We start from the raw sequence: 16,735 nt of genomic DNA on the forward strand, positions 1-16,735 counted from the left end.
AAGTCCAATGTTGTGTTAGTTTCTGATTCAGTTATACATATATGTATATTGTATTTTTCTTTGGTGTTCATGACCTTGACAGTTTTGAAGTCTACTGGTCAGATATTTTGTAAAATGTCCCTCAATTTGGATTTGTCTGATATTTTTCTCATGGTTAAACTGGAGTGATGGATTTTGGGGAAAGAACACCCCAGAGGTGAAGTGCCCTTCTCGTCCCATCTCAGGAGTGTGTGTGGGGACGTGACTTATCACTAGTGACGGTGACCTTGATCACTTGGTCAAGATCGTATTTGTCAGATTCCCCATCATAAAGTTGCTTTTTGATTTAAAAAACACTTTTAATATGGAGACATTCAAGCATATATAAAAGCAGAGAAAATGGAATGATAGATCTTTGGTTCCCCTCTACCTACCTCAACAGTTACCACCTCACAGCCCTAGCGTGCGCACACACACACATTGTTTTGAATCAATTTCCAGATACCTTGTAATTTCATCTTTAGATATTTCAGTATGCACAGCTGAAAGAGAAATACTGTTTTTTTTAAGGTTTTTTTTTTGGTAAGGGGGAGGTAATTAGGTCTATTTATTTAATTATTTTATTTAATGGCAGTATGGGGTATTGAACCCAGGACCTTGAGCATTCTGGGCATGTGCTCTACCACTTGAGCTATACCCTCCCCACCTCTTTATTTTTTAATATAACCGCAAAATCATTATCAAACATAAAATATTAACATTATTCTATGACACACTAAAATCATCAAATAGCCATTGTCCCTAACTGTCTCTTATGTGTTATTTACACAATATTTGTATGTCCGTGCATTTAACATGAGTCCGTCCATAGTTCTGATGTGCCACAAGTTACTTAGTTGCCCCGCTCTAGGGTCTAGGTGGACATCCAGGCTGCTTCCAAGTTTTTTGGTAGCACAGCAGCCAGTGCTTCAAAAAGTACTCTTCCACTCCTCAACTGTTAAGCACCTATTGTATACGAGGCACTGGGCTCCGTTGGACACAAAGATAACCCGGATACGGGCACTGCTTGCTGAGGCCCACCAGCCACTCTGGGGGTTTGTGGGGAAACTGCTCGCAGGTGGTGCTGGGTGTCTGGAGGACAGGTAGGGGTCTAAGGGCCCCCCTCTCTCCACTGAGGTTGGAGCAAGTGGGATGAGTATGAATGCACTTTGCCAGCTGTAGCGCTGGGACCCCGTGCCGGAGTACTGTTATCTAGATGCTTAATGCGGGAGTCTGGCAATTGTCCAGCTGTGTCCTGGGATTCTACTGGGGAGGCCAGGGAAGGTGGAGGGTCTCTGTCCCCCTCCCCAAATTCCACCCCTGCCCAGCCACTTTGCCTGTGTACATTTTGGCTTTCCATGTGGGATGTTGTAATGGGTAAAGGTTCTATTGCTTAAAGACAAAACAAAACAGATAACACAACAACTAAAATAGTGTGTAAACCCCATATTGACCCAACTAGAGACCATAGCACTGTGTTTTTGGGGGACCGGTAGAAAGCCACTGGTGTTTGTGGTCAGACCACCCCTCAAAAAGGCCCCTGTTCTGCTTGTGCTTGGAGCCCCAGGCCCAGTCCCAGGACAGAGGGGATAGAACTGAGCTGACAGCCTGGGCCTTGACAGAGGCTCCTGGCTTCCAGCTCCAGAACCATGGGATGCCCCTCCTACTGTTCCCCTCACAAAGTGAAGTGAGTCCCCCTCCAACCGGACAATAATGCAGTGGAGGTGGGCCAGGCTCATGGAAGCCCCAGAGATGAAAGGGCAGCCTGCAGGGGGCAAAGGGACAGGGACAGAGAAAAGAAGGGACAGCCAAGAGAAAAGAGGGAGAAGCTGGAAGGAAAATATAGTCCGAACCTGGCCTCCGGGGGTCAGGAAGTGGCTCAGACTTCCAGGGGGAGCTGTGTGGAAATCCCAGAGTGCACAGAGACTCCGGTTGCTCCAGTCCTCTGGCCGGAATAGAGACCAAAGCGTGGGTAGCAGGAGTTTCTTCTAAGTGGACTGGCTTCTGACGAATTATCTGGACAAGTGATCAGCTGGTTCATCTGGTTTTGATGGGCAGTCAGAGACCCCAGCTACCCTGCATTTCTCCTTTGCTGACCTGTTATGTGCCTGAATTGCCACTATTATGTTCATTCCTTTGGGTTAAGATGGCATTCTCTTCACAAACATGTTCTACCCATCACTAGTCTTCATGGCCCTCAAAATAATAGTCCTGCTAGTTCATGTCTTCTGGGGAAGAAAAATGTCTACTGTAGCCTCTTAGAAATTCACAATGTACCAGGGCAGGTTAAAGGCTCTGAGAAGTCCTGCAGCGAAGAAAACGAATGTGGCCTAACCCATCATTTTTCAAACATATATGAGCTTCCTGTTCCTCTGTCTCAATGATAACTCAAAGACCCAGTGTTCAGAGGGAGTATCTGGGGAAACCCTGGTTTAGGACCCATCTCCAGAAGGCTCTGGCTGTGAAGCCACACTCCTAGCTTTTTCCAAGGCTTCCCCACCTCATTCAGACGTTTTGTTTCAGATTGTCCTGCAATGTCCTGAGTGACCAGAGCCTGGAGACCCTGCTGCACCACCTACCCCAACTTCCCCAGCTAAGCCTGCTGCAGTAAGACTGGTTTCCCCATTTCCCTGTGCAGGGCTGAGGCTCTGGCATTGCAAAGCTGTCTCCTTCTCTTGGGCTGTTCCATCATTTTATCTGGCGCATCTGGGAACTTGAGTCTACTTCCAGCTCTTCCCTAATATTTTAACAACCTTGGGAGAATTATCTGACCCCTCAAAGCCTCAGTTTCCTCATCTGACAAATGGGACTAATATTCTCCAACCCCTCTCGCAAGGTTGGGGTTCAAACAAGACAGTTGCTTTAAAAGCACCTTGAAGAATGGAATGCATGTGACAAATGGGCCATCATACTTCTCCTCAGCCACAGAAAGGTCACCTACTCCTCAAAAGAGACTTTACAGTTGTAGGTCATGTCTGTATCACACACCCATTTTTAAAGGTCACCATCTAACTGTAAATGGGGAATTTAAACAGCATCCCCCAAAGTATTTAAAACTCTTTTCTAATTTCAGCTCAGACTGGTTAGAATTTAAAAAGGATTTACTTTAAATATTTTTCTTGCAAGGGGTAAAAGCAGCTGCAGCTGAGATGGAAAAATACAACAGGAAATTAAATCTCACCATTAATAGCAGCAACATAGTACTCATGCTGAGGATCTCTGGGACACCTGAGGAGGCTCATATCGCATCTAGGGTCTTGCTTATCCCTGAGTCCTGTCAGGGAGGGAAGGAGGGGATGTGTGACATTCCAGAGGTGATCGTGTGGCAGAGCCCATGTCAGACTACAACATCCACTGTGGTCCTACCCTGCCAGGAAAGAATGGATCAGGAAGGGCTCCTCTGGACACAGAAGTTGGCAGGTTAAAATCAGTGGTTGGGAAACCTCAGACCAGAGAGGGATTTTTCTATGCCCAGCATCACACAGCACCAGCTCCCAACTTGTCATCTGTCTTTGGAATGAGGTGGCCAGCCTGACCCTCACCAGTGCTTAAGTTTTGTATTACTCAGTCCCTAGTGTTTGTGCACTGCTGTGGACCAGGCACTGCTTGGGGTGCTGCAAACACAGCAGAGAGGGAAACAAAGACCAGGTTCTTATCTTCTTGGAGCTTACTTTGTAGAAGAGGGAGCTGGACAATAAGCAAAGTGGAAGCAAATGAGATGAATTCAGACAGTGGTAAGGTATTTTTCTGGATAAAGCAGTGAAGAGTGACTGGGGAAGTGATTTAGACAATGGTGGGGGTGGTCAGGGAACACCTCTGAGGAGGGACACTGGGGTGCAACCAGAAGAAAGAACAGGAACCAGCCTTATGAAAAGCAGGGAACAGCATCCCAAGAAAAGGGAACAGCATTCCAGGAGAGGGAACAGCATGCATGAGGCCCTGAGGCAGGACTTAGCTTGGTAGGCTCAGGAAACAGCCAGAAGGCCAATGTGGTCAGAGCACAGTGGCTGGCAGAGTTGTAGGAGAGGAGGTAGAGAAAAGGACCTTCTAAGTAGCCATGGGAAGGATTCTGAAGTTTGCCCAAGTAAACTTGAAAGGCACAGGAGTGATTTGTATTTTCAAAAGCTTAGTCTGGCTGCTGGGTAGAGAAAAGGGATTGCGGGACAAGCATGAAAATAAGAGCAGGGAGGAGGCTGTACAACCAGGTGAGAGATGATGGGGGCTGGGAATTGGTGTGTGAGGGGGAGGTAGGTAGACTCAGGGTGGATCTTGGGGGTGGAACTAGCAAGACAAGCTGATGGAGGATTTATGGGCTGAGGATGCCTCCAAGAGCAAAATGGCAGCATCTCACTTTCCCTAAGGCAGTGGTTGGCAATTGGGGGTGACTTTGCCCATGAGGGGACATTTGGCGATGGAGACATTTTTGTTGTCACGAAGGCAGAAGAGGTAGGAGTAGTGCTACTCCTGGCATCCAGTGAGTAGAGGTCTGGAATGCTGCTGACCGTCCTACAGGACAACCCCCAACACCAAAGAATTATGCTGAGCTTGAGAAACTCTAAGGGCCTGAAGCTTCCCACTCCCCATCAGCAAGGACTGGCCTATCAAGTTCCTGCTTGAGGGTAGAAACAGTGTAAAAATAACAAGCATGGGTATCATGCTAGGCAGCACGCAAACATGATATGATTCGATCCTTGCAATACCTTAGAGGAAGGTATACCATAAGTGGTCCTGTTTTCCAGATAAGGAAACTGAGGCTCAGAGAGGTTAAGTGATTTGCCTAAGGACACACAGCCAGTAAGCAGAACTAGGGCTCAAACCTAAGTCCATTTGACCCCAAGCTCCTGTTTTTGCCCCTTGAGTCCCTGCCTCCTTCCTTATTACCTTGCTGACCCACCAGCCCAGCATCCTTTTCCTACCCCTCCAGTCTGTCCAGGTTTCTTGCCCCCTGATCTTGTTTGGCTCCCACTTGCTCACATAGGGCCCTACCCCTTTCCTTCTCAGGCTAAGCCAGACAAGACTGTCCCCAGAGAGCCCCCTCCTGCTGGCCAACCTCTTCAGCCAGTGCCCACACGTTCAGAAGGTGGATCTCAGGTGGGTGTTGCCCTGGGACAACTGGAACTAGCCTGGGAGGGCGGTACCCGGAATCTGTTGAATGTCAGGGACTACAATGGAGGCAGTAAGACCCAAGTCAGAGGCTCAGGTGCTGGAGGAGGGGTGCCTGCCCCCTGGGGACCTCCTGAGGCTGTGGCCAAGGGTGGCTGACCCAGATGCTGTCCCCTCTAGGTCCCTGAATCACACGACCCTGCACTTCAGATCTAGGGAGGAGCAGGAAGGCGGGTGCTGTGGGTAAGTACCCTGGAACCATGCCCAGGCAGCCAGAGAGGACTGGGGACGAGGAGACCTGCCTCCTGGGTGGCTAGAACAGGGCACAGACTGAGAGGGCTGGGCTTTGTCACGGGCAAACAAGGAGTACACAGCAGGCTAGATTAGAAATCAGGGCTCTGGTCTGAGGAAAAGGATCCCATGCCCTGGCTTTTGCCCCTTCCTGCAGCAGGTTCACAGGCTGCAGCCTCAGCCAGGAGCACATGGAGCGGCTGTGTTGCTTGCTGAGCAAGTGTGAAGACCTCCGCCAGCTGGAGTAAGTTGGGGAGGAGGAGGGAACAGAGCCCGGCAGCGTGTGCCTCGGTGGCATTGGAGGCGGGGTGTGTGTGTGTGTGTGTGTGTGTGTGCGCGCGCATGCACGCGCTTAACATCTCTCAGGACCAGCTAACAGGGGACAAGATGCCTCTGACTGAGTCACATCCATAAGTCTCCTCTGTCCTGTTTTTATCCTTCCCACTCCCCAACCATGGAGAAGCTAGTTCAGGGTGTGCTCTTCCATTATAGCAGGAACTTTCTCTTATTTTAAAGGTTACTTGATTAAGTGGCTTCCTGAGACAAACTGATTTTTAATTTTGAAAGTTTCTTAGGAAAAGAGGAAATAACAAGCCTCAAAAGTGTCATAAGCAGGGGCAAAATGAGTTCAGCGACGCAGGAAGAAAATCAGACATTTCCAGGCATGCTAATGATATTGTTTCTGAAACTGTAGCTACAACCACAGACTGCTGCAATGAAGGGAAATAAGAAAGTTCAAGTGCAGCTTCTGATATTGTATTCCCAAACTAAAGACAAAATTTCTGGGGTGAATGCATCCTCCAAACTCTTTCTTTTTCCTTATCTCACTCTTGTTCAAAAATTGTGGCTCCCGATGGATGCAGACCAAGGGCATAGTAAAAGCTAATTGGTTTTTTTCTGACTCCTGAAAGCCTGCTGGGGGAACGCGAGTCCTGAGAGTGGTCACCAGATGTTGAAGGGGAAGATGAGGACTGGCTAACTGTGGTGCTGCTGAGGGGGATGGTGGTGATAATCCTAGTGGTGATGGAGATGGCAGTGCTGTGGTGATGGGCATGGTGATGCTGAGTGGTAGGGGTGGGATGGCTCCAGCGGGGAGGATGGTGATGTCGGGACAGAAGTAGTGCAGAGTGGTGTAGGTGGTGGTGGAAGGGGTGATGACAGTGCTATGTGGGTAGAGTAGCAGTGATGGTAACTGAAGAGAAGGCACATGTGACCATCAACAACCTCCTCCTGCCTCTTACAGCCTCTCAGGAAACCTGCTGGGTGATGACGGGCTCAGGTGCCTCCTGGAATGTCTCCCTCAGGTGCCCATCTCTGGTTTGCTTGAGTAAGTGACTAGCAGCCTCAAAGACAACACGGAGGAAGGCATCCTGGGGCCAAAAGCATTAACAGGCCTCTTTTGAGGCATCCCTAGAGAACTCCAGAGGACAAGGGCTGGGTAGGGGGAAGGGATGGTTCCTACCTTGACCTCCAAGTCAAGTTTTCTCCTTTCCTCATTGCCTACCATGGGCAGAGCTCCCACCAGACACAGCAGGGGAAGCTGTGACTAAAGCTTGGTGACCCATGTTGATGCCGGGCAGGGAGCAACAGTTCATCCCCAGCCAGCAGCAGGATCTCAGTTGTCTTGGCTCTTGGTCCATTCTGTCCCTGAAACTCTACTGACCAAATCTACAGGACACAGATTTGAAGATGTCCCCACAGCAGGGAGGGTCCGTAGGAAGTCATCCTCACTCTCACTCTGTCTCCCCACTGACATGGGAGACTGGTGACCAGAGACAGGATACAGCCCATTTCTAAGCAACTGAGCTTTGTGCTCTGGGCATCCCTGACCCCCTTGGGGCTGGAGCTGCCAGCCTGGCCCCATCAACACCCTGTCTCAGACCCCAGGAGCAGCAGTAGGCACAGTGAGGGCAGCTCTCGAGGACTCAAGCTGGTGCCTGACCTGCCTGTGTAGGGATAGCATCCCCTTGGCCTTTCTCTGGACCTCAGTGTCTCCATCTGGAGAATGGACACTTGGACATGGAGGACTCTCCTCCGGAGATGACAGCTGGAAGGGAGGAGCAAAGGGTGCTGAGCAGGGCTCCTTTGAGGTGCTGCTGCCCAACCCCTACCCTGAACCTCTTTTCTAGTCTGAGTCACAATAACATCTCTCAGGAAGGTGCCCTGTGCCTGGTGGACGCTCTCCCCTCCTGTCAACGTGTCCGGGAGGCCTCAGTGAAGTAAGGAGATGTTGGTGCCACTTGCTGCTGGCAGGGGAAGGAAGACTCTCACACTTGGTAGTCCTCTACCCGTGTGACTTGGGGCAACCCCCGCCCCTCTCTGAGTCTCAGGGTTCACTAAATATGGAATCATAGTTTCCATATTCTGAGTCCCATGTGCCACAGGGACCAGGGAGATCACGAGGTGGGGAACTCCAGGTTTAGCATCCTCACAGAAGGGGTTGGAGGTCTCCTCTGGTTGGCAAGGGGCTCTCCCGTGGCCTCCGGCCTCCACCCTCCCCAACCCCCATGTGTCCAGCCCCCTTCCCTCCTGCACCCTCCACTCCTGGGTCCCAAGGATGCTGGTGAGCCTGGGCTTTTGGCTTCCCCACACCCCTTTCTCTGCAGCCTGGGCTCCAAACAGAGCTTCTGGATTCACTTGTCCCAACAGGAGGAGGCTAGGAAGACACTGAGGTAATTCCCGGTCCAGGGTGAGGAGGGAAGGGGAGGGAACAGAGAAGAGGAGGCTGACCCTGTGATGGCCTCCGTGCCTGCTTCTCCTCTGGGGCCTCTCCTCCTTCACACACCCTGCTTCAAGCTGCTCCCTGGGTTTGCCTCCCCTACATCTGCCCCCAATCTCCTCACCCCTCCAGTCCCCCGAAGGGCTGGGCCTTCGCATGGTATTTGTGCCCCTTAGCCATGTCCTCACTGTAAGTCTGGAGGCTTCTGAGTTAAGAGATCAGACTCTGGAGCCACCTGGGGTAAATCTCAGTTCTATCACTTACCAGCTGTGTGACCTTGGACAAGTGACTTAACCTCTCTGCGTTTCAATTCTTCATTTGTAAAATGCAAATAATAGTAAGACCTATCCCTAAGGGTTATTGTGAGGATTAAATGAGTTAATATGTATAAAGTGCTTAGAAAGGGCCTGGCTTATTCAAGTGCTGTATCAGTTCTTGTTACTATTACTGTTGTTGTTGTTGTTGTTGTTATTATTATTATTATTCCTCTCCCAGTAGCCTTGGGCTCTGTCTCTCTCTCTCAGCCTTGGGTCAGTTTCTCTGCATGTCTTACTTCAGCTGTAATCAGGGCCTCCGAACTGGTCCACTGCCATTGACCAGGCCTCCTCCAATCACCCCACTGCACCCAGAGGGATCTTCCCAAGACACTATCCAACTGGGCCACTCCATTGCTCTAAGCCCTTCAGTGGCTCCCAGCTGCCTTCAGGATAAAGTTCAGATTCTTTAGCCTGGTCTTCTCCCTCACAGTCTGATCTGCCCATCACCTCCCACCATGTTCTTCCTCACTCCCCACCACCACACTCACACCACACTCACAGCAGACACATCACATCTGCACACACATCACACACCACACACACATAAACACACACAACATATACAACCAACACATATATACACATGTACACACCACACACAAAGACACTCACCACACATACCACATCCACATGCACACCCACCAGACATATCCCACATACACACCACACACCACACACCACAAACCACACACATACATACATGCACACAAATTCAGCCACAAGAGATCTTTGCTCCACATTCACCAGACCCACCAGACCCAGCGGCTCTGCTTCTGGGACCCAGCCTGACACTTCCCCGCCTTTTCTGAGATCAAATTCTCCCAGACCTTTAAGATCCAGCTCAAATGTCAGCCACTCCTGGACACCTCTGGTGGCCCCTGTCCTGTGAAAGTGGGCGCCCCATGGTGCTGTGCTGGGCCCTCGTCTCAGCCCAACTGTGAGACAGTGTTTGGGGGCCTATCTGCTGGCCACACAGGGCCGGGCACTGGTTGTGGGGGGTGGGCAGGGCCACAGCAAGAATCCCAGTCCCTCCTGCCCCACAGGGAGCCTGGACCATTCAGTGCTGGAGAGTAGGGAATTGGTCACGGGGTTGGGGTCTGGAGTCAGGCTGAGTTGGGTGGAAACCCAACTCTGTCCCTGCTTCTGTGTGTGTCTTTGGGTTGGTCACTTTCTCCACCTGCAAATGACACTGTTAAAGGAGGTTAAAGGAGATACTGCGTGTAAGGCAGGCGCGCCGGCTCGCTCACCCTGTGCACCCAGGGGCTGGCCCAGGCCCAGCCTTAGACTCAGGGCTCAGTCAGTGACTCACTCCTAGCACTTTCTTGGGCGGTTGTGTCTCCATAGAGATGAGAAGCTTCCACAGCAGGAGTTGCATCTTTGGCCTTTTCTCAGGCCCTAGTCTAGGCCTTCGCATTCAGTGGGGGCTCCCCTCAGGGGTCCTGGGGGAAACTAGGGGGAAGCAGGACAGCAGCCCCAACCAGCCTTGCCCAAGCTCTGCCTCCGGCCTTCTGCCCTCAGGCTCAGCAAGTGCAGCTTTGGGCCAGAGCATGTGCCCAGACTGGCCGCCGGCCTGAGCCAGGCCCTGCAGCTGACGGAGATCACGTGAGTGATCGGGCCCAGTCCATGGGGGCAGCTGAGGGTGGGGGCTCCCTGCCAGAGCCCCCCTGGTAACTGACCTCTGTCCCCAGGCTGACCCAGTGCTGCCTGGGCCTGGAGCAGCTGACTGTCCTCCTGAGTCTGCTGAAGTGGCCGGCAGGGCTGCTCAATCTCAGGTATCGCCTGCCTGTGAACCTGGGAGGGGGCTGTGGTGTGAATGGAGGGCAGAGGTGGGCACTGAAGTGGTCCCCCCAAGGTCATGGCCTTAACCATCTCCTGCATCCCAAACCCTGCCACCTGGACGCAGAGCCATGTACCCATTAGTTCCAGAAACCCCCTCAGGCACAGAGAAGCCACCCTCCCCAAAGTGAGGCCTATACTTGGGGACTACAGAGAAAAGGAAACTTCAAAGGACACCCAGCTGAGGTCGAAAATAACACATGACAAATATGTTTGAAAATTCTCTATTATTATTTTAAAACATCCAGAAAAACAGAGACGTTTACAAAAAGTAGAGAGAACTGTTTTGAAAATTCATGTCCCCATCGCCTGGGTTTGACAATTATTCATGTTTTTCCGTGTTTGTTTCGTATTTTTATTTTTTGGCTGAAGTGTCTTTAAATAAGTTATAGATCTCACAAAATATCAGTCTGAAATATTTCACCACAACTCTTTAAAAAATAAGGACATTTTTTAATGCCATTTGCAGCAACATGGATAGACCTAGAGATTATCATATTAAGTGAAGTAAGTCAGGCAGAGAAAGACAAATATCATATGATGTCACTTACATGTGGAATTTTAAAAGATATAAATTTTACTTACAAACCAGAAATAGACTCACAGACATAGAAAACAAACTGGTTACTAAAGGGGAAAGGGGTTTGGGGGGAGATAAAATAGAAGTTTGAGATTAACAGATGCATATTACTGTATAAAAAATAGATTAACAACAAGGAACTACTGTATAGCACAGGGAACTATATTCAACTTTTTATAGTAAGATATAATGGGAAATAATCTAAAAAAATACGTGCATGTTTATGTATAATGGAATCACTTTGCTTATATCTGAAACTAACATTATAAATCAACTACAGTTCAACTGTAAAAAATTTAATAAATAAATAAATAAATAAACAAGGACATTTTCTACATAATCACAGTTGAATTAGGACACCTACAAAAATCAGTAGCAATTTCTTAGTGTCAGCTATTACCCAGTTCAATCTAAAATTTCCCACTGTCCCCAGATGGGACAGCTGGCTCTTTGGATCCAGGATCCAGTCAAGGTCCACATTTGCATGTGGTGATGACAGCTCTGAGGACTTAAATCAGTGACCTGTGGACAAAACCAATCCTCTGTGCTGTAGATGGTCCCACTTTCTGGCTCTGTCTGGTGCCTCCCTGTGATGTCATTAAGTTTGTTCCTCTAACCCCTAACTCTCCTGGAACTGGAAAGTCTCCATGAGATTCAGTGACATATTTGTGTCAAAAAAAAACCTTACTTCATGGCTAGTACCATGCACTTCTCAATGCAGGCCATAATGAGGCACGTAAAGTTCAGCTGCTCCCCCAAATAACATTTTTAAAAACTGTGGTATAATATACCTAAGATAAAAGTTACCGTCTTAACCATTTTTAAGTGTAACCAGAACTCTTCGTGCAAAACTGAAACTCAGTACCCACTGAGGACCTCCGCATTGCCCCCACCCCAGCCCCTAGCAGCCACCTTTCTATTTTCTGTCTCTATGGCTCTGACTCCTCTAGGTTCCTCGTGTAAGTAGAATCAAGAAGTATTTGTCTTTTTGTGACTGGCTTATTTCACTTAGCATAATGTCCTCAGGGTTCATCCCTCTTGTACTGTATTACAAAATGTCCTTCCTATTTAAGCCGAAGAATACTCCACGATAGGAATATACCACATTTTCTTTAGTCATCCATCTATCAGTCGACGCTTGGGTCGCTTCCACCTTTTGACTCTTGTGATTAATGCTGGTATGAACATAGATGTACAAATATCTCTTTGTATCTCTGTTTTCAATTCCCTTGGGTCTATACCCAGAATTGCTGGATCACTCCAAATAACACTTTAAGATAAAATTTGTCTTACTCTAAAATTTATAGAAAACCCAGAAGAGCCTAAGAAGAAAATCATACTTTGGGGGAAAAACTTCAACCTAACTTTAAAAGGAGGAAATTTTAAACAACTCTCTTTATCTCTGCTTCTAAATGAATGCATGCACATTGTTAGAAAGTTTAGAAAGTATTGAGAACTAAAGAAGAAATAAAATAAAAACCATTCGTGAGAATTCTACCATTGAAACAATCACCATGATATTTAATATATTTACCTCATAGCTCTGTCTCCTTTCTCCCTGTATATTTTTCTTTATATATATATTTTTTTTCTTTTTTAATACAAAATTGGGATCATGTTTTATATACAACTTTATTTCCTTACCTTTGCAACGTGACATTATATAGACCTTTTCTTAAACCTAAAAATATAGTTTAAAAAATAACGTTTTCTGTTTGGATTGTTGCAATAACTGTTGGAACAAGGATAATGTTAATTTTTTTGTTTCATTCTTATGCCTAGGTTTAAATTTTATAGTTTTAAAATAAGCAAAAACCAAAAAAGCTTCTAGGCCCTCCTTGACACTCTTCTCCCAGCCCCTACTAACCCTGGAGGACCTTCTTCTGTGTCCACTTCTGTGATAGGGTGAAGGAGCCGTGGGTGGGCCGAGCTGGGGTCCCCACCCTGCTGGAAGTCTGTGCCCAGGCCGCAGGCAACATCACTGAAATAAGGTGAGTCCAGGGAGGAGGCCCCTCAGAATTCTTCATCTTTTCATGACCATTGGGACCATCCCTCATCTAGACATTGGTCTCTTGTCCTGTAGGGTAATAGCTGCGTTACTAGTGAGTTCACTGGGTCCCCAGGATGACAGGAGCCCCTGAGGCATGTGTGAGGGGCGAAACTTACTTGTTGGGACTTGTGCAGTAGGCAGGCTGCAGTGCCAGAGAGAGGACAACAGCCCCAGATTCAAGACAAAGGGCTGTTAGACCCTAGACAGACACTGCTGGGAGTCCATGCTGGTTGTCTGGAAGTGGCTCCTGGATGACATTAACACACACCAGGCCTCTGTGACCAGAGGTGACAGAATCACATGGACTAGATAAGAACAAAGGCTTTGGTGTCCCTGTTGTCTAGATCCCCACTGGGTCTGGGAGCTCAGTGGGCTGGGTAGCCCCAGTCCCAGCTCAGCCTGCACAGGAAAGCTGCCATGGGCCTCATACTGGCTACCCCTTCCCTCCTCAGCATCTCCGAGACCCAGCAGCAGCTCTGTATCCAGCTGGAATTTCCCCAACAGGAGAACCCAGAAGCTATGGCCCTCAGGTGGGACCCTGTACCTGGGGCCTCAAGGAAGCGGGTTGTGATGGGGTAGGGGAGTGTGAGAATGGAGGCATTGGGCCTTCTGACCAATATTTCTCATGTCCCTGCTGAGAGTCCTTTATGTCCAAAGTCTCTACATGGCCTATGAAATCTGGCCTAATCTGCCTCTTCACGGTGTCCGTTCCCACCCCAAACCCAGTCTCAGCTCCAGTTATCCCTACCAACTTTCAGCTACTGGAACATCTTGCTCCCTTTGACCTGAGGGCCTTTGCACAGGCTGTTTCCTGCCCAGAATATTCTCTTCTCCCTTTCCTTCTTCATCCTTCTACAGCTAGCTAACTTGACCGTGCCCTTCAGGTCTCAGCTTAAATGCCACCACCTCAGGGAGGCCCCTCTAAACCTCAGAATTTGTCAGGCGCTCTCATTATCCACTCTTATAGATCCCTGGATTCACAGCACCTTTAATCCATACAGCACATTTTTGGAAATTAAAATGTCACCCCTTTGGGGTGAATGCAGCCCTACATGTATACATTGTGAGGAATAGACCATACCTGAATCTCAGCCCCAACTCACCACTTTGGCTGGGTCCTCTTGTGCAGTGAACAACCTGCACAGCCATACCAGGTGCCCCAACTAGACCTCTCCTTCATGATTGAATAGTAAATTCTGGGGCTTTATTTGATCAGCGTGTATTTACCCCTACAAAAAGATAAGCTTTTTGCAGGCAGGGACTGAGTCCCCAATACTGACTCAGTTGTTCAGAAACTGCTGCCTCCCTGTCCACCTCCAGGTTGGCTCAGTGCGACCTTGGGACCCACCACAGCCTTCTGGTCAGACAGTTGATGAAGACATGCGCCAAGCTGCAGCAGCTCAGGTCGGCACCCTGAAACACTGTCTGGGGCCCTGAGTTCTCTGTGTAATCCTAGTGCCCGCTCCAGGCTGTAGGTGAGGGGCTGGCCAGTCCAGGATGGGGAGAATCCCACTTGGCCAGTAGGGGAGAGCCCTAGGGTGACATAGGGGAGCCTTGCCTCCTGGGAGCTCTTGGGTGGGCCTTTCCCCTCTCTTGGCCTCCTATCTCTATGTGATAGATGATCCCTGAGGTGTGTCCAGCCTGAAACCCTCTGGAATATGCTTGGGCCTTTTCAGCTTGTCCCAGGTGAACCTCTGTGACGCCAGCTCTCTGCTGCTGCAAAGCCTCCTGCTGGCCCTCTCCGAGCTGAAGATCTTCCGGTAGGCAGACAGGACTCCCACTCGGGTCCCCCCGCAGCTCCGCCCACACCCACCCCTCCTGTTCTCTCCAGCCCTGGCCTCAGGAGAACTCTGGCCCCATCTTGTGGGCTGGGACCACATGTGGCCCTGGAGATGATGTTGGGCTGCATAGTCATCAACATGGCCACGTGAAGAGAAAGGGGTTCCCTTTTCAATGCTCTTTCTTTTACTTTATTATTTGGAAATAATTGCAAACTAATGTAAAAATTGCAGGAAGACTGAGAAGAACTTCCATATACCATTTCCCAAATTCATCCTTTGTCAATATTTTTTCACATTTGCTCTTTTCTTCCCTCCTTCCCTACCCTCCTCCTTTTCACCCCTCCCTTCTCTTCTCCCTGCCCCTTTCTTTTTCTGAACCATTTGAAAGTAAGTTGCATAATCATGCCCTTTCACCCCTTAATACTTCAGTGAATTTCTTAAGAACAAGAACATTCTCTTCCCTAATCCAGTAAAAGAGCAAAATTAAGGAAATTTAACATTGATACCCTACTATTATATAAACTACAGTTTATATTCCAATTTTGCCAATTGTCCCAATCATGTTTATTGTGTTTTTTTTTTCTTTTTGAGTCCTGGATTCCATCCAGGATCACTGACTGCATTTAATTGACATCTCTCTTTAGCCTCCTTTGGTTTGGAATCAGTCCTCAGCCCTCTTTGCCTTTCAGGATATTTTCATGACATTTACACGCCAGCTAGTTTACAGAATGTCTTTCAGCTTGAGTTTATCTGCTCTTTCCTCATGCTTAGATTTAGGTTCTGCATTTTGGGCAGGAATATCACAGAGGTGCTACTGTGTTCTTCTCAGTGCATCACATCGGGAGGCCCATGATGCTTGTTTGTCCCCTTACTATTGATGTGAATTGTGATCAGCTGGTTAAGGTGGTGTCTGCCAGTTTTCTTCACTTGCAAAGCTACTATTTTTCCCTTTGGAATTAACCAGTTATTTTGTCGGGAGATACTTGGGAAGATGTAAATATCTTGTTCTTCCTCAACCTTTCACTCATGAATTTTAGTGTCCATTGATAATTCTTGCCTGAATCAGATATCAGTATGATGGTTGCAAAATGGAGATTTTCTAATGTTCAGTCCTCATTTAATCCAACTGTTTGCATCAAGGAGGTCTCCATTGGGTGCTGATGTATCTTTAACACATCTCCCATACTTAGATTTTTTGCTGTTGAAGATGCAGAGCTCATGGTAAATGACAATAACTAGCTAGACTTTACAGCAATACCTGATTATGGCAGACACTGTGGAGCTGCTACCTGAATGATTGTGGTTTAGGGAAATATTCAGCTAGTCCATGTTCCTATCTCCAAGCTATATCTTTTTTTAAAAAGATGTTTATTTTATTTACTTATTTTTATTTTATTATTATTTTTTAATGGAGGTACTGGGGATTGAACTGAAGACCCGTACATGCTAAGAATGTGCTCTACCAGTGAGCTATACCCAGCCCCACTCCAGGCTATATCTTGACTTACTGATTCCATGATGGGAGAGATTTATGAAGGGAGGGAGGGTCCCCTCCTGCTGTTCCCCAGGAACCACCCCCCACCCCACCTCCTTGCCCTCTGTCACCAGCATTCAGAGCTCCCAAGACCCAGAGCTCCTACCTGACCTGCTCCCCTTTGACCCCCAACAGGCTGACCTCTAGCTGTGTGAGCGCCAAGGGGCTGGCCCACCTGACATCTGGTCTGAGCCACTGTCAGCACCTGGAGGAGCTAGAGTGAGTCCCAGGGTAGAAGGATCTGGGAAGGGATGGCCCAGCTGAGGACCAGGGATGAAGAGGACAGTTGGGCCTTTGGTAAAGTGGGTGGTGGGACTTCAGCCTATTGCTTTTCTTCCTAATGAAGCCTGGCAACTCGGCGTGGCTTGGGGCAGGCTGAGCGCTGAGTTCTTGGTCTTGAATTTGCCCCTCTCTCAGAGTGACTTAGGGTGAATAACTGTGCCTCTCTAGACTTGAGCAGCCTCATCTGTAGAATGGGGCTCGTCATCCTTCTTTACCTAGAGTAG

General features: G+C 48.5%; 1 protein-coding gene across 6 annotated transcripts in view; it reads left to right on the forward strand.

Annotated features, from left to right (window-relative positions):
- The window catches only part of NLRC5 (NLR family CARD domain containing 5), a 79,346-nt gene that overhangs the window by 52,494 nt on the left and 10,117 nt on the right, over positions 1–16,735 (forward strand). For 4 of the 6 annotated variants that reach the window (XR_012075654.1, XM_015248089.3, XM_072967408.1 and 1 more), the window contains exons 24-37: positions 2,542–2,625; positions 5,020–5,109; positions 5,302–5,364; positions 5,570–5,656; positions 6,656–6,739; positions 7,542–7,631; positions 8,019–8,084; positions 9,967–10,050; positions 10,137–10,220; positions 12,769–12,855; positions 13,367–13,444; positions 14,235–14,318; positions 14,591–14,674; positions 16,365–16,448. Coding sequence is in view for 4 of the 6 variants with exons in the window: in XM_015248089.3 (XP_015103575.2) it covers positions 2,542–2,625; positions 5,020–5,109; positions 5,302–5,364; positions 5,570–5,656; positions 6,656–6,739; positions 7,542–7,631; positions 8,019–8,084; positions 9,967–10,050; positions 10,137–10,220; positions 12,769–12,855; positions 13,367–13,444; positions 14,235–14,318; positions 14,591–14,674; positions 16,365–16,448 (1,149 nt within the window). In the remaining 2 variants the exon portion in view is untranslated. Of the gene's footprint in view, positions 1–2,541; positions 2,626–5,019; positions 5,110–5,301; positions 5,365–5,569; positions 5,657–6,655; positions 6,740–7,541; positions 7,632–8,018; positions 8,085–9,966; positions 10,051–10,136; positions 10,221–12,768; positions 12,856–13,366; positions 13,445–14,234; positions 14,319–14,590; positions 14,675–16,364; positions 16,449–16,735 lie in introns of those variants that run through there. The other 2 variants (XM_072967410.1, XR_012075655.1) reach the window with 2 other exon arrangements.

Source organism: Vicugna pacos, chromosome 9, assembly GCF_048564905.1.
Source record: "Vicugna pacos chromosome 9, VicPac4, whole genome shotgun sequence".
Taxonomy (NCBI): domain Eukaryota; kingdom Metazoa; phylum Chordata; class Mammalia; order Artiodactyla; family Camelidae; genus Vicugna; species Vicugna pacos.